Raw genomic sequence first — 18,447 nt, forward strand, 5'->3', positions numbered from 1 at the left:
AATTTAAATCATCATTTGATTTAAATGCCCATCTATGGATGAAATAATAATTCCACTTCTTGACTGAACTACTTGTAAATTTTAATTTATCAAGATCACTCTGCTGACCCACCATTTATTGTGCTGTGCACAATAATGGTGGGTCAGCAGATATACACAAGTCTCATTATAAACCATATTTTAGCAATGTGCCAAATTAAATTTGTGTTTAAGTCCAGTGTAATCACATCAACTGTTCCTTCATTCCAAGCTCACTTCTTTATAAATGTATCTGACAAACTTAATTATGTATCATTAAATGTTCTTGTATTCTCTCTATTTTGTGAACTCTTCTAACCTTATGTGGTTGTCCCAGAGTGTAAACAAAGTTTAAAGTACAATTAAAAGTATCTGTGATTTTCTCAAACTGCAGGGCAAATTGTTGTTTCTGAGCAATTTATTCTAAAATTTGTTTCTTTTATACCATCTTCCAATTGTATCACTGAACTGTAAGATAGTTACAATTTTTGCTTATGATTTTAGGTGCTGTTGTTGTTGTTTGTTTGGTTTTTAGGAGCATTAGCAACTAAGGCCATATTGCTCCGGGATATGCGGTGGTCATTCCCTGACCTTTCCGCATCCTCCGTATTTGGTGGGCTCGAACCCCGGTCTAATCAAGAAGCGTCTGCTACGCACTGCTGCTCCTTCCCACCTGGCTATGGAGGTGCCGATTTTAGGTGCATTTGCATATCTCTCTCTCTCTCAGGGTAATTCAGTATTTTTTTTTTTTTTTTTGCCTGGTGCAGAAAAAGCCTCAGACTTCCTTACACCAAATGGCTGATAATGATATGCATTAATGCACCTATTGTCTTTACCATGTCTGTCTGTCTGCAAGTAATAACTGAATTCCTAACGGATGGATATTCATAATATTTTAAAATGGTTCTATTAAAAAAATTTGTTGAACAATCCTAAATGTCATCTCTCAGTGAAAGGAATATCTGAAATTTCAGTCTCTCCTCAACTTACAACAATCCAGATTAAAGACAGCCATTTCCAAAAAAAAATTTTAAATATTTTACACAGCTGTGATGCTACCATACAAATACCTCAGCTACCTGTGCAGTGGTATTAAAAGGAGTGTCTGCATAGACAGCCCATGAAATTGCCCAAAATCAACAATTTCGAGTTAGATGTATTTTTTCTAACAGTTCATTATATGTATCTACATAAAAAAACCCATCTATCTATGTATGAAACATGAAATATCCAATCAAATGATGACAACACTGACTCTCCTATATGATGGGTGCTTGGTAATTATATGTGCTGTAAAGAAAGGGATTTTAGAGATATGTAAAAACGAAACTAATAAAATATAAAACTAATAGAATATAAAATTAAAACAGAAAAGAAAAAGGAAAATAGTTTAATAAATAAATAAGCAAACAATTAAATAAATAAATAATAAATGCGTTATGTACTTAAAGATCAATTTATGGTGTTGTTGTTGGAACGGAACTCTGTTAAGGAGCAACTGTACTTGGCTCTGTTAGGTTAGACCAGTGTTTCCCAACCGGGGTCCACATGGACCCCCAGGGGTCCATAGAAGCTTTGAGGGGGTCTACAAGAAAAAAATTGTATTTCGGGGGGTCCATAATATGATCTTTGCAAGATTTCTCAAAACAGATACTAAAGGTGAAACAATATTTAAGGAAGTCCAGTCTTATTTTAGAGAAAAAAATATTCCACTCGAAAATTTAATGGATTGTGCTACTGATGGCGCTCCTTCCATGGTCAGTAGGTACACAGGGTTTATCACTCATTTAAAAAATGCATTGCCAAAAGTATTTTGCATGCATTGTGTGATTCACCGCCAACATCTGGTGGCGAAGAGATTGAGTGGATGTCTTCATGAAGCCTTAACTCTTGTAATAAAAGCTGTCAACTTCAAGATCGTCTCTTTCACAAATTTTGTGATGAAAATGAAGGATTTGACCGTCTTGTACTGCATACAGAGGTGCGATGGTTGTCTAAAGGCAACTGTCTTCGTCGGCCTTTGGGACAGTATTTTATCATTTCTAAACGAAAAGGAGATTGGAAAACAGTTGGTTGCCATGAAAATAGACATATTTTACCTCTCAGATGTGTTTGAAAAACTGAATTCTCTTAATAAGCTGCAGCAAGGACATAATTGTGATTTAATATCTAGAAAAGAAGCCATTAATGCATTTCTACGAAAATTCAAATTATACAGTCTTAATATCTCATGCCATGCGTTTGACCAATTTCCAAACCTTGCTTCAGTTAGCAGTGATTTAAAAGATGATGATTGTGTTGTGTATGTTGATCATTTAAAAAAAAAATTATGAAGACATGCAAGTTCGGTTCAATGATGATGTTGACATTGATTTACAAGAGGAACTTGTTGAATTGCGGTCTGATGAGACAGTCAGAAGTCTATTCAAAAAAGGAAAGCATGATGTATGGAAGAATAGCGACATTGCATGTAAATATCCGCTTTTATGGGAGGAAGCTAAAATGTATGTCATTGCTTTCCCATCATCTTATCTTGTGGAATCTGGCTTTAGTCGCGTAACACAGTTGTTAACAAAAAAATCGTAATCGACTTTATATGGTAAAAAGAGGTGATCTTCGTCTGACTCTCACAAAATTGGAGCCAGATATTAAAATGCTAATATCAAAACATTAGCCACAAGGATCTCATTAGTAGGGCCTATTTAATGGGATCCTATTTAATAACCTTAGGAATAAATTTATATATGTTGTTTGAAATAGTATTTTTTAAAATTTTTTTTTTACTAATTCTGTCATTACAAGTAAAAATATGTTTCAGTTTTATCAATTAAAATTTTCAAAACTTGTAATTTACATTTTTTATATTATATTGGAATTGTTTAATTATTAGCTTTTACTAACAGAATTACAAATAAAGGCCTACAAATAAATATTTCATTTAGGAATATTACATATGCGTATATGGGGGTCCACATACGTAAAGTTAGAACTCGGGGGGGTCCACAAGCAAAAAAAAAGGTTGGGAACCCTTGGGTTAGACAGACACGTAGAGCAATTCCAAATTTCATTAAAATCAGACCAATTGAAATCCATTAATTATTATTTCTTGTCGGTCCATCTGCATGTAATAACTCAACTCCCAGCGGATGGATTTTCATGAAATATTATATTTCACTCTGTTAGAATGATTTAAGCATTCCTAAATTTCAATAAAATCAGACCAACAGAAATCCAGCAATTATTATTATTATTTTTTTTTCATACACATAACACAGACTATCCATATACCAATATAGTGCAATGAAGCATTGAATATTATGTTTTTTGCCATGGTGAGAGGAAAATGGATGGGAAATGTGGCAGATGTGTTGAAATTAAATTTCTCGTTCATGCATAAAGGGTGGTGCTTTTAGATTTTTTTTTTTTTATCATGAATTTTTACTATTTTCTAATGTTCTTGAAATTAAATGCACTGCATAGATTAATTAAATTCTTTAATGTATTATTTTCACAATATTTGGCTAGGAGGATCAATAATAAGGCTCATGCAGCTCTACAGGCATTTGTTTTTTGCCAAAAAAAATATGGTATTTTGAGGATTGTGTTCAAATTACCATCGATCAAAAATTCCAACAGTCAAAACAACGACATTCAAAATGCCAACATGATTAAAATGTTGAAAGGATCACAATGCTGGCAGCTTATATTCATGTTTTTTTTTTTTTTTTTGTTTTTTTGTTAGCACATTGGCTTCTGTGGCCATAATGCACCTCCCAAAGTTTTTGCATTTTACCCTGATCCAAGCCCAAGGTGGGATTTGAACCTGCAACTTTTGGGTTGCCAAGCAGGCACTTTACCCACCTGGCTAGCCCAGTCAGCTTATATTCATGTTACAGTATTAACCAATTGTTTTGTTGCTTATGTAAAACATATCTATTTTCAATATTTACAAACAAAATTTTTGATAAAATTTTCTGAAAAGTTAAATGTATCACCAACTGAATGTTATTATCATTTTTACATGGGAACCAAACAGTTTATTTTCTACCCTATTTTTGGTGAGGATTTATCAATCAGCTTTTTTGTCTTTTTTTTTTTTTTTTCTATCTCCACTAATTTTTTATTTAGTTAGATTTTATTTATTAGAATATGATTGTAACTAATGATGACAAATAAATATTACATTTTAGTATTATTATTATTACTGAATCCATGCAACTGTTGCATGTTCTTTAGTTACATAAGCACCATAAAGCAGGGCGCTGAAAATTCACATTTGAAAGCTTTTGTTGGTTGTTTTCTGAGCAGTGTCAAGTTTTTTTTTTTAAAACCCCAAACGTGAAAGATATTAGGACCTATAGTAATTATTGATATCAGACTTAAATTTAGATTGTACTTTGCAGGAAATACCTGTGAAGGGTGGTTGTTCCAGAAAACGGAAATTGAAGGAATAAAAGAAGAAAAAGAAAAGTTGGTTCTGTGAGTTTGAAGTTGGACAGTAAAAGGATGCTGACTGGTTGCAGCATGTGTTCGGACTTGTTTGGAAGAGTTACGGAAGTATCTATAGAAAAGGCACACAGTAGAAACAGAATGTCAACCAGGGGCAGCTCGTCCATAGGTACTGCAGAACCCCAGCTATTTAAATCTAGATATACAGCGAACAGAGTTATATGAAATTCTGTGAAGAACAATGCAACGCAATGAATATTTTTATTAACAGGACCCGCATATAGTATGCGCATCCTCTATTTCCAGCAATCATTTCAATAATAAACGAACAAAAACATGAAATCGTTTCCAACTTTGAAGTTTAATTAACCGTAGGCTTCACTCTGTGCCAGGCAGTGACACATTTTGCATTCCAGTGAATATCTGGTAGTTGGTTGCCATTGGCAACCAGCAAATTTGTAACTTTCCAATATACATTTTTTATAGGTGAAAAAAATCAAAGTCATTGTAAAGCGCACAGTGCAGATTTCATCGTTGACCATGATGGGTGTGTAGCCACAATGTCAGTGTCTTTTTGTTATTTGCCCGAATTCCCATTAAGTAACTAAATAATATCAGTGTTAAGTCAATACTCAACAGTGTAATTATATGAGTACACTTAACTGTGAATTGAGCTTGAACTTGGTAAGTTGATGTTATATTATGAGGTGATGTGTAAGTAAAACATTATTTCTACGACACACAATTTTGTGAAATTTGAATCGATCGTGGCTTCCATGCATCCCAATGAAGTAAATCGCGTGACAGTGTATAAACTTCAGCAACTTAGTTTTTCACAATTATCTCTCCAAGAAAAAAATGCGATTAAAAAAGAAGGCCACCCCACACCAAAGATTCAAATTTCTCAGCGGCGAATAAATAATAATAAGAAATATATTCACAGTTTTAAAACTGAATGGTACCAAAGGAAAAGTTGGCTTTGTGGTTGTGAAGTTAAAAATGCATTGTTTTGTTTTCCATGTTTACTGTTTGGAGGTGACTTAACGTGAACAAAAAGTGGCTTTACAAAAATAAACAGAATGAAAGAAAAAACTCTAAAACATTACAGTTTGAAGAAACATATTGTTAATGTGATTTCACTATCGCTTTTAGGAAGCGTAAATATTAAAGAACAGCTTAGTGAGGCCTACAGACTTTCGATCTGCAAACATAACAGAAAAGTTACCAAGAATTGTGAGGTATTATCTAAAATAATAGACTGCATTAAATTTTGTGGACAGTTTGAAATTCCTTTATGTGGACATGACGAAAAAGACGATTCTAAAAATCCAGGAGTATTCGGAGGATTAATAAATTTCGCCTGTATATTAAATTCCAATTTTTAAAGAACCATTTAAAAAGTAATGCATCTAAAGGCATTTCAAAAACTATTCAGAATGATATTCTTGACTGTTTGCTGCAAATATGCCGGGATGAAATAAAAAGAGAAAGTAAAGAAGCTTCATTCGTAGCTGTCATGGGTGATAACACAACAGATGTTTCAGAACATAATCCCAGGGGCTCACATCTGGTGAGTATGGGCTTGGCACACCCAGGGTCCTGAGTTGTATATTATCATTCTCTTTCTTGATGATTCCCTTCTGCTTCTGACTCTTGTTTTATCTCTCTTTCTCTCTCTCAGGGTAATTCAGAAATTTTTTTTTTTTTTTTTTTTTGGCTGGTGCAGCATAAGCCTCAGGCTTCCTTGCACTATATATAGCTAATAATAATAATAACAATATACAAATGTTAATTGTTCTGAGATATGAACATTCGGAATGGAGACATTTTTGAGCATTTTTTCACTCCAGAAAACCAAACCGCAAACAGAATATCGAAGTGCATTCTAGATCAGTTAGACATCATCTTCGAAAGAAATACTCAAAAACTGGTTGCTTAGAGATTTGATGGCGCAAGTGTGATGAAAGGCAAGAAAGGGAGAGTTCAGGCTAAAATAAAAAAAGTGTACAACACTGCACATTTTATTCACTGCTATGAACACCAATTGAATCTGATGATGAGAAATGCAGCAAGTAGTACATGAGATTCAAGAATATTCTTTTCAAACCTCATGTCGGTACCAACATTTTTCTCGAGATCACCACAGTGTCTCTCTGTTCTCAGAAAGCATATGGACAACCGTGTTGCCCCACCTTCCCCTACAAGATGGAACTTCAATATACGCACTGTGAACAGTGTTTATGAAAATTTTGAATCCTTAAAAAAGTGCATGGAGGAATTACAAGCGACAGCCAATGCAGATTTCAGAAGCAACTGGAATTTTGCACATCTTGAGTAATGAAAAATTCGGGTTCTGGTTAGAACTTTTCCATCAGATAATGCCTCATGTGGAAGTTATTTATAATCAAATACAATCTCGAGAAATTGAGGCAGTTAAAATACATGAATATACAGGAAACTTGAAGAATGCCATTCTAAAAACCAGGAATTGAATGTTTTTGAAGGATTTTCACAGTACATTGATGATTGAAGCAAAGAAAATATGTGTTGGCATAGGTGAGAGATATTCTTTTACAAAGCAATTAATTGCTGCTAAATTGTTTAACAAGGAGAACTTTGTTATTTTTCGTACGAAAATGCCCATGGAAGAGGTATGGGAGACTACCAAGGCATATCCCATGATTGAAAGAGAAAAACTTCTTACGGAATTACAAGTTTTCTATAGCAGACGTGATCTACACAATTATTGCAAATTAAATGACTTGCTGAAATTTATCTCATAAAAATAATCTAGCTGAAGTTCTTGGTGAACTTACAAAACTCATAAAAGTTCTTTTGGCCATTCCGATGACTACTTCGGAGTCCGAATGCTGCCACATTAAAAAGAATAAAAATAATTTTAAGGAGCACTATAAATCAGGAAAAGTTAAATGCTTTCAACAGAGCAAAGCTTGGTCAACAGTGCACCAAACTTAAATGAAAAAGTTATTAATCTATTTTCAACAAATAAAAACCAAAGAATGGATTTTGTTTTTAAATAAAAGTTCAAGTCTGTTAATGGTAAATGTCTAGTTAATGTTTTGTAGTATTTTTAACTTGCTTATTATTATTACTGTGTATGTCTACATGTCATATAACCAAGGCAATTTAATGTAACTTTAAGACACAGCACCCCCAAACATGAGAGTCATGAACCGCCACTGATGTCAAGACAGAGAGACTTTGTAACAGATGGATCATTAACTAACCTAAATAGCCTCTTCTGAATGGAATCTAGAGGTCTGAGAAAGCTTATGGGGGTACTGCCTCAGATGTAACAATATTCTGTGCTGGTACAGATTTGAGATTTTTACAGAGCAAGTAGAAGTAGTAGTAGTGGCATGTGATGCAAGAAAGCAAGTGTTTGAGCTTATGCAGCATCAGCCAAAAAAAAAAAAATCACACCATTCCCTTCAAATGCCTGTCCAGTCCCTCCTTAAATTTATTCAACCTATCAACTTCCACAACGACAGATGGAAGTTTGTTCCAGCAATTAACCACCCGCTGGCTAAAGGTAAATTTCCGCACATCTATTCTACATCTGTCTTTTCTTAATTTGAATTTATGCCCCCTTAAGTTCATAATCTAAACAAGTGGAAGGATCCCATCAGAATTCAGCGTGCTCAACCCATTCAAAGCCTTATACACCTCAATCAGATCACCGCGCAGGTGCCTAGTCTCCAGCCACTGCAATTTGCAGATCTTAAGCCTCTCTTGGTAAGAGGATCGCTTCATTCCCCTCACCAATCTTGTTGCCCTTCTCTGTACACGATCAAGCAAATCGACATCCTTCCTAAAATGAGGTCTCCAGACCTGTATGCAGTACTCAAGGTGTGGCCTGACCATTGCCTTATACAAAGGGACAATCACCTCCTTTTCCCAGCTAGCAAAATTCTTATATATCATTGACAAAACCCCATGACCTGCCCTGGCAGCCTGTCTGCATTGCTCAGAAAACTTCATATCTGACTGCACAATTACTCTCAGGTCTTTTTCATTTTCTACCACCTTAAGTGTAGTACCACACAGTTGGTACTTTTCTCTCGGGTTACTTCTACCCATATGCACTACTTTGCATTTGTCAAGATTAAACTTCAGTTGCCACTTCTTAGCCCATTTGCCCAAATTATCTAGATCCTGTTGCAGTAGCACACTGCCATTACTGTCATTAACAACCTTGCCAACCTTTGTATCATCTGAAAACTTCGACACTAAGCCTGATATACCTTCATCAATATCATTGATAAATATACAAAACAACAGTGGACCCAACACTGAAACCTGTGGGACTCCACTAATAACATTAGTCCACAAAGAGCAGCACCCATTGATTACCATTCCTCTGTCTTCTCCCACTTAACCATCCTTTTATCCATTGTAGCAACTTACCCTTAATACCATTCTGCTCCAATTTGTACAATAGTCTTCCAGGTGCAACAGTGTCAAAAGCTTTCCTGAAATCCAAATATACGATATCAAAATTGTTTTTTGCATCCAGTTCCTTTGTAACCACATCATAATAACCAATCAAATTTGTCAGACAAGACTTTCCCTCAACAAACCCATGCTGTGTCTGAATTAATAAGTAGCTACTTAGAAGAAAAGTAATGTCAAGTCTGAAAGAGAAAACTCAGATTTTTAGATGCAGAGTAAGCAATATTTGTGATGTGTTTATGCCAAGAGAGATAAGTCATGGATTACCCTGACTTTTAATTTTTAAGGGGAATCTAACAGGGGTAAGTGATCTTGTCTAGAAATCTGAGTGTCATCAAAGAAGCATGGGAGCAGAAGAATCCATTTTGCAAGATATAAGACAGGACTGAGTTTTAGAAGGATTAAAATTAACTTAATTATCAAATATCCAATACCAATTCCTCAAATACTGATCCCCAGGTAATTCTTCCATCAGCATTTAAGGAAATTGGTATGGGACATTCGAGAAATTGAAGCTGTTCTTGTTTATACTCAGGCATGACCACAAGGTCAGTGGAGTTTACAATAAATCAATCAATACAAATGTTAGTCGTATTTAGCAGTCACGGGCTTGAACACTAGTCTGCTCAAAGAGCGTGTGCTATTGTACTCGAGCTCCTGCTCAAATACATCTGATTTTCCGTAGAGCAAGGTTTCTCAAACTGGAAGGTGGAACACAATGTGCTATTGTCAACAAAATTATGGATAGGATTTCCAGTCAATGGAAGAAGGTCATTAATATAAAAGAGTAGGAGAAAGAACTGAACCTTGGAGAACAGCAGCATTAGTGGAGAAGATAGAAGACAGAGTCACCTATCATCACGTGCAGTGAGCAGTCAGAGAGAAAACTGGATTACAAAAAACAGTTGGCAAACCATAAGACTGAAGCTTATTTAGAAGACCTTTATGCCAAACTCAATCAAAAGCTTCTGAAATGTCAATAGCAACTGCCTGAGTTTCACCAAACACTTCCATTGAATTTGTCCGCAGATTGGTAACATAAGCTAGTATATCACCAGTAGATCAACAATAACAGAATCCATACTAGCAGTTACGATCAGATGGAAGGTTTCTAGACAGTTCAAATGTTGGCAGTTAATAGATTTCTCCATTACTTTAAAAAGAGTAGAAGTAAGTGTAATGGGACAATAATGAGATGGGAAGAATTTTTCACACATTGTACTCCCCAAATTCCAATTCTGCATTCCTTATATCTGTGTGACACTATGTCTCTGATGTCCCAACAATATCTGCCTTTGACCTGCAACTCAAATTCATCAAATTTATTTACTAAACGCCTAGCATTGTTGTACATGCACCTGTTTTTACCCTTAGTTACCCTAACACAGCTCATGTATTTACATGTTCTGCAATGACTCCCAGAAGTCCCTGAAATGCCCAGCACCTTGTTTTCCAGACTGCCGCTCTCAGTGCAAGAAACACTTTAACCTCTGCCAGCAGCTACTGTTAATCTATTAGTCTGTGTATCTCCCCAAGCTAGAAGTTTTTTGACCCATCTAACACTGCCTTGATAGCATTAGAAAATATTCTTGCACCCTATCTATTTAAGTGTATCTCCCTGTAGAAACAGTCTCTCCTGTTAACAAGCACAGATCATGATGAGAAAAATTCTACCCCTTAAGCCTTGCACAATCCCTCCGGGGCCGAATAGATTGACAAGGCTCTCATCATATACTCCCTCCTATCGTGTCTGGGCAGAGTTGCAGACACTTTCAAATTCAACCCTAACTCATGGCTTTTTTTTAACATTAACCTGTACTTGTTAAGTAAGTCTGAAGATCTACACTTAATGTCATCACTATCCAGTTGACCTTTGAATTTCCCCAAACTGTCAGCCTCTACCACTCATGTAGGTAACTTATTCCAGTAATTTATAACTCGCTGGCTAAAATAAAATTTCCTGTGATCCAGTCTAAACATTTCTCCCTGTAACTCGAATTTATGGCCCCTAGTTCCTGAATCATTTATACCCATGAAAATTTCATCCTCATTCATTTTACTTATCCTCTCAGAGCCTTAAACACCTCAATGAAGTCTCCTTTAAGGTGCCTAGATTCCAAGCTCTGCAACCCACATATTCACAGTCTTTCCTCATATGGATGCCCTTTTGCCAAATTTACTGTCTTTGGTACCTTTCAAGAAGCGCAATGTCTTTCTTTAGGCGTGATCTCCATACTTGAACACAGTATTCCAAATGTGGTCTAACAATAGCCTTATATAATTGGATTATGTTGCCCTTATCTCTACTAGTAAATGTTCGATAAATCATTGAGAGGACACCATGGGCCTTCCTTGCAACCTGTCTACAATGTTCAGAGAACTTCATGTCTGACCGTATCGTAACACGCAAGTCCCTTTTCTCCACTACTAGCTTTAGTTCAACTCCACCAAGTGTATAAGTTATTTTGGGGTTACTGTTCTCCAGGTGTAATACCTTACACTTTGCTGGATTAAAGCATAGCTGCCATTTTTCTGACCATCCCTGAAGTCTATCTAGGTCACTATGAAGAAGCTCTGCTTGGCGGTGAACATTAACTACTCTACCAATATTTACATCATCTGCAAATTTAGACATCATGACTTCTATCCCTTGATCGATGTCATTTATGAAAATAAAAAACAACAGTGGTCCTAATACTGATCCTTAGGGAATCCCACTTCTTACATCAACCCAATCTGAGGAATAACAATTTATCATAACCCTCTGCCTCCTGCCCTGAAGTCAATCTGTTAGCAATCTAAGGATTTTTGCTGTGATTCCAACCTGTTCCAGCTTATAAAGTAACCACTCATGTGGGACTTAGCCAAATACGTTGCTGAAATCCAAATAAACAATGTTGAAATTATTCCCTAAATCCAGTTCATGAGTGGCCCTGTCAAAATAGCTAACCAGGTTTGTTAAACTTGATTTTGTCTTTACAAAACCATGCTGAGCATCCTTCAGAATTCCATTTCTATCTAAATGATACCGAATTCCACCCTTGATCACTGACTCCATGATTTTCCCTACTACTGACCGGTTGGTAATATCACACTTCACTGTTAGGACTGCCTTTATGTATTAGAAATACATTGGCACTTTTCCAATCCAACGGAATCACTCCAGAGTCCAGTTAAGATTATAGGGCACATGCCATCAACACCAGGAGCCTTACTTTCCTGTCGGCTCAAAAGTTTTTTCATTAAATAATCATGTGAAATTTCATTAATTACATAATATTCAACTTCACTCCCAGAATTTATTGCTGACATAAAGGGTTTTCTACTTTAAATATCAATGTAAAGTAATTATTCAGTTCATCTGCAACATAGGCTGGGAATGAATATCCCAGTTGATGTTAAAGAGTGGGGATAAGAATTCCTTATCTCCCACTCTTTGCCAGCAATTGTTCATAACCTGCCTTTCCTAGTCTAACCTTTTCTGTAGCACTATTATCTTGGCCCTATTCTAATAGTTGACTGTTGGAACAAACTTAGATCTTGAAGTGGGGAGCTTAAATAAATTAAACATGAATTAGACAAATTATTAAAGGGAATGGATTGGTGATGTATGATTTTTTTTTTCGATAATGCTGTATAGTCTCGCTTTCTTGTATCATTTACCAGTACTAATACTAACTAGTAGATTTAGCAAGAGTATTAGCCACAGGGTTATAACAGAAAAGGAAGAATAAGCTTTATGACTTCATGAAACCATACAGCTCATTTCTTAGCTTTCCATCTATGTGGCATATTAATGCATAGTGCTTTAGCAGATCACCTCAATGTTTTCTTTTTCAAATGCGGTTATTCCATGATGCATTTCATTAACTGTTATCAAGCATTTCATAGCTACAAGAGAAAGCCATACTCTTGATCTGATTTATCAGGTATTAAGCATCTTCAGGAACAGGAACCAGTAAGCAGCAGTGATAATAATGTATTCATTTAGAGTCAAAGACATAACTACAGTAACAAGAAGAGACTGCTTTTGCAAAGATGATCATAATGAGCTCAGATATTTTTTCTTATTTCTTTTCATTATGATTAACTGATGAAGTTAAAAAATCTAATGCCAAGTGGGAAGTATTCGGGGTGGTAACACTCTAGAGTAGTAAGCATTTTATATCAACTAGGAGATACTGTTCAAGGTTTACACCAAAAACGGATGTCAGATGAACTGATAAGGTTAGTGAAGATACATAGGAAGATTATAAATTGTCAGGGACGGTGACTTACAGGAACCACAAACTAATCAAGTTACTAAGCGATTAATCAAGATAGGACTGATTATGGGAAGTCTTTGGCTAAGAATGTAAAGAAAACTAGCAAAGAATTCTTTGTTTATGTTGACACTATAAGGAAAGGGATGAACCACATTGGTCCACTAAATATGACTGGCATAACTATCAATGGTCCTGTACAGGTTGCTGCAAAACTGAATAAATATATTTTATAAATGGTTTTATGATAACTGAAAGGAAGCTTACAGAAAAGTTGTTGCAAAAAATGAACAAGGAACCCTGAATCTAGAAAAAATTAATTGAGTTCCATTGGAATCCTTTTCCAGTCTAAAGACAGAATTTCATAGATCACAGAAACATTGCCATATTTTATTTGGGTAGGATTAGAAAATCTTACTTTACTGTTACAAATAAATTATAATTTCACCTTGTGGTAAAGTGTTATATTTAATTATATTATGCTGATAATTAATACTCCAAATAATGTCATTTACAAACTTAATTAAAAATGTATACTCTAATAAAATGTACAAACCTGGTATCTTTTCTGATTATCTAGATCAATTTCATCTATCCACTTCAGCTTTTGTTCATAAGAATTCCTGAAGGTAGATAATAAGATTTCAACTTCAAGATGTTTTTTATAATGCTTATTGCTGGATGCTGTTGGCAAATCGAGAGAAGAATCTGAATCTTTATGATTGTGATTTTTTTCATTGCAGTTTACAGTCACTATTTTTGAATTCATTTTTCGTAAAATGTCTACAAACTAGACTAACGAGCAGCGGAAGAAATGTAATAAATTCATTGCAGCCGAAATTCTACTGCTTAATTAAATAATCGAGCCGATGTATTATTAAACATCTGTGTTCCCACACATACTCATTTATATACAGATGCATATATACACGCACAGAAACACAAATCAGTTCACTTGTATATGGTATAATATTAGATTAATCTATATTTCACTAAATCTACATTCCATCAAGCTATACAGAAATCGTGGAGATATAATACTCAAAATATACGAAACCTTTCTCTATCCTTCTGAACAAAAAAAAAAAAAAAAAAAAAGCGACAATAGTACTGGACGGATTATCATCTTTTATCCCGCATAGTATTGTCTGTCTGTGTCCTCGAATATTGAAAAATCATATTAATAGTGTTACGCCCAGATATTTTTAATGTAGTATAAATTATTATTAAAGTTGCCAGCTGATCAACATTAAATAGCATGGCTTCCTCACGAAACCCATTAAGGATGTCGTGGCACTAGAGGTGGAAACCCAGGCGTACTACCTCTACGCTACACCAAAAATACCATATCGCCATCTAGTGAAAATGCGGAAATGTTCCTTGGTTTCGGTTTGAGATTATGTTGTAACACGTGCGTGCGCAAGCGCATGAAGTAACGCCCGTACCACCGAAAGCTGCACGCTTAAGTTCGATTCTGAGTGGTTGGTACATTCTAAGATCATTCGGTAGTCAATGGTTTCTTGACTTCCTTTTCTGAATTTTGTTTGCATTCCTTGCTTGTGCGAGATCTGCATCAGAAAAAAGATAAGTATCAATTTCGTGAGCATATTATATGGATCCCGCTGTTGGCTGGTTTCAGCCTGAACAATGTGGCCCTGCTTTAGAATTGTGGTCCCGAATTTGGGAGGCGCAGCACGGGTTGGAAAACTTCGATTTGAATTGTATGGATCCAAAAATTCAAGATTATATTTCTTTAAATACCAGTTCCTTGGATATATTAGACAACAGAAGAGGACTGATAAGCAGGTTTGAAAATAGCAATATAGCAGACAATTCATTTTACAACCGTACAAGGCGGAAAAGAGAGAACAGGGCTAGTACATACGGGCTTAACCGTAACTTACATTTGATAAGTCAATATGGCGGAACGCCATGGAGGATTAAAGGAAAAACATATAGTACAGGATTACGCGGGTAAGTGTGGTCTTTGAATTTTTTTAGTAACGGTTTGCTTTTTTATTTATACTTTTTTTTTATAAATCCACGTTTTCTCTATACTTTTCTGCTGTATAAATTAATTTGTAGGTTTCCGATTAAAAATAATGCCTGAAGGTCCTTTGGTAATCTGATCTTTTTAATCTTCAATTATAGAATGAACGAAATTCCATTGTACGCACTACACTAGAAGTGCGTGGTGGTTTTCTCTTCTTTGGTGTAAAGCAGAATCCTTCAGATAGTAAACTTTATAATTATAATATTAAAAATTTAGCGGATAATCATGGAATGTTGGGCGTGTTTTTCTAATTTGGGAATTCATCACTTCAGTGGTAAATGAATATTCGGTACTATTTCCATGTAATCGCCCGCAGCTTGTGTGTGTATATATATATATATATAGATATATAATATGGAACAATGTTATTTTATATTTTTGGCGTTGATATATGTGTGCATGCGCATTATCAGTATTAAAGCTGCTGATATCCATGAATCGTAATTTCAGTTTCGACTTAATGAAAAAAGATGTTAATTTTTTGGTTTATTATTCGCCTGTCCTGTTCTTCTATTATTTTGGATTCAAAATACATAATTTCCAGCTGAAAATGTATAACATTGATCCTTAAGTTTCCCTCCACCTTCCTATGATAATTGAAGTCGAACTTTGTTATTCACTTAAGCAGTGTATACTGATAAAATAAACTTGCCTACTAGTGTTCCAAAAACAGCACTTTGGGATATTAGATATGAGTTTTGTAGCCCGCATCTTGTGGGCTACAAAACCCATATCTAATATCCCAAACTTCATTTATAATACTTGGTTTAACAATTCATCATAGATAGTTTATCAGTTATTAATTACAAAACAGCTAAATGCATAGATTGGTGTGCAAAATAATTGCATAAATTTAATGTGTATTGCATCCATATCTGTTTTGAGGTACCTTGCAAGAAAGCAAGCTTATACAGCATCAGCCAAAAAAAACTTCCTTTCCATCCCTCCAGTAGTTGGTCTAGTTCTTTGAATTTATTCAAGCCATCCAATTCCACAATAAGTAGGCGCCTCCGTAGCCAGGTGGGAAGGAGCAGCAGTGCGTAGCACACGCTTCTTGATTAGACCAGGGTTCGAGCCCGTCACCACCAAATACGGAGGATGCGGAAAGGTCAGGGAATGACTACTGCATATTCCCGGAGCAATATGGCCTTAGTTGCAAATGCTCCTAAACACCAAATAACAACAACATCCACAATAAGTTAAACATAAGAAAGGCACCTGGGGTGGATGGGATCCATCCAGTTATATTAAAGGAGGCGGCAAAGGAAGTAAGCAAACCCTTAGCCATAAATATGAGATCATCCTTGGACTCAGGGGAGGTCCCCCACAGACTGAAGATGTGCAAATGTATCCCCAATTCACAAAGGGGGAATTGAAGGGTGATACGAGTAATTACAGACCAGTTTAACTTCTGTTCTGGGTAAAATAATGGAGTCACTGGTTAAAGATGTGTTGCAGGATCATCTAGACAAGGCTGCAGCAATAATTCATACATAGCATGGGTTTGTTAAAGGAAAGTCTTGTCTGACAAATTTGATTGGGTATTATGTGGTTACAAAGGAACTGGATGCAAAAAATAATTTTGATATCATATACTTGGATTTCAGGAAAGCTTTTGACACTGTTGTGCATGGAAGACTACTGTACAAATTGGAGCAGAATGGTATTATGGGTAAATTGCTACAATGGATAAAAGGATGGTTGAGTGGGAGAAGACAGAGGGTTGTAATCAATGGGTTCTGCTCTTCGTGAATTAATGTTATTAGTGGAGTCCCACAAGGTTTGATGTTGGGTCCACTGTTGTTTTGTGTATTTATCAATGATATTGATGAAGGTATATCAGGCTTAGTGTCGAAGTTTTCAGATGATACAAAGGTTGGCAGTGTGCTACTGCAACAGGATCTAGAAAATTTGGGCAGATGGGCTGAGAAGTGGCAACTGAAGTTTTAACCTTGACAAATACAAAATACTGCATATGGGTAGAAGTAACCCCAGAGAAATGTACCAACTGTGTGGTACTACACTTAAGGTGGTAGAAAATGAAAAAGACCTGGGAGTAATTGTGCAGTCAGATATGAAATTTTCTGAGCAATACAGAAAGACTGCCAGGGCAGGTCATGGGGTTTTGTCATTGATATATATGAATTTTGCTAGCAGGGAAAAGGAGGTGATTATCCCTCTGTATAAGACAATGGTCAGGCCGTGCCTTGAGTTCTGCGTACAGGCCTGGAGGCCTCATTTTAGGAAGGGTGTCGATTTGCTTGAGCATGTACAGAGAAAGGCAACAAGATTGGTGATGGGAATGAAGGGATCCTCTTACCTCTCTTGGTAAGAGGATCCCTTCTACAAATTGCAATGGCTGGAGACTAGGCACCTGTGTGGTGATCTAATTGAGGTGTATAAGGCCTTGAATGGGTTGAGCACACTGAATTCTGATGGGATTCTTCGACTTGTCCAGATTATGAACCTAAGGGGGCATAAATTCAAATTGAGGAAAGACAGATGTAGAATATATGTGTGGAAATTTGCCTTTAACCAGCAGGTGGTGGTTAATTGCTGGAACAAACTTCCATCTGTCGTGGAAGTTGATAGGTTAAATAAATTTAAGGAGGAAGTGGACAAACGTTTAGAGGGAATGGTTGTGTGGATTTTTTTTTTTGGCTGATAAGCTCATACATTTGCTTTCTTACGCATACCACTACTACTACAATGGATGGAAGTTTGTTCCAGCAATCAAACGCCTGCTGGCTAAAGGAAAACTACTGCATATATATTTGGCAAGCAATCTTCCTCAATTCGAATTTACCCCCCCCCCCCCCATGCGTGTAGTCTGAGCAAGAAGAATCCCATCAGCCAGCACTGAGCTTGCTCAATCCATTCAAAGCATTAAAAACCTCATTCAGATCACTTTGCAGGTGCCTAGTCTCCAGATGCTGCAATTTTGCAGAACTGAAGCATTTCTTGTTAAGAGCACCCTTTGCACTTTATTCCGCTCTTCATTATTCTTAAAATGAGACCTCCAGACCTGTATGCAGTACTCAAGATGTGGTCTGACTGTTGCCTTATAAAGTGGGATATCACCTCCTCAATCATTCAAAGCCTTAAACATCTCAATCAGATCACCTAGTGTCTAGTCTCCATGTCTGCAATTTTGCAGAACTGAATCCTTTCTTAGTAAGACTATCCTTTTAC

General features: G+C 36.0%; 2 protein-coding genes across 3 annotated transcripts in view; one reads left to right on the forward strand and one right to left on the reverse strand.

The window, feature by feature from the left end:
• The window catches only part of LOC150078833 (uncharacterized), a 198,783-nt gene extending 184,515 nt beyond the window's left edge, over nt 1-14,268 (reverse strand). The window contains exon 1 of one of the 2 annotated variants that reach the window (XM_090384142.1): nt 13,759-14,268. In XM_090384142.1, coding sequence (XP_090240268.1) covers nt 13,759-13,971 — 213 coding nt within the window. In that variant the 5' untranslated portion in view covers nt 13,972-14,268. The remainder of the gene's footprint in view (nt 1-13,758) is intronic. The other variant, XM_090384141.1, reaches the window with a different exon arrangement.
• Nucleotides 14,269-14,667: 399 nt separating this feature from the next.
• Nucleotides 14,668-18,447, forward strand: part of LOC150078834 (terminal nucleotidyltransferase 4B-like) — a 151,030-nt gene continuing 147,250 nt past the window's right edge. Inside the window, exon 1 of the mRNA XM_090382415.1 lies at nt 14,668-15,176. Coding sequence (XP_090238541.1) covers nt 14,815-15,176 — 362 coding nt within the window. The 5' untranslated portion in view covers nt 14,668-14,814. The remainder of the gene's footprint in view (nt 15,177-18,447) is intronic.

Source organism: Mastigoproctus giganteus, chromosome 10 (genome assembly GCF_048544385.1).
Source record: "Mastigoproctus giganteus isolate SK-2022 chromosome 10, ASM4854438v1, whole genome shotgun sequence".
Classification (NCBI taxonomy): domain Eukaryota; kingdom Metazoa; phylum Arthropoda; class Arachnida; order Uropygi; family Thelyphonidae; genus Mastigoproctus; species Mastigoproctus giganteus.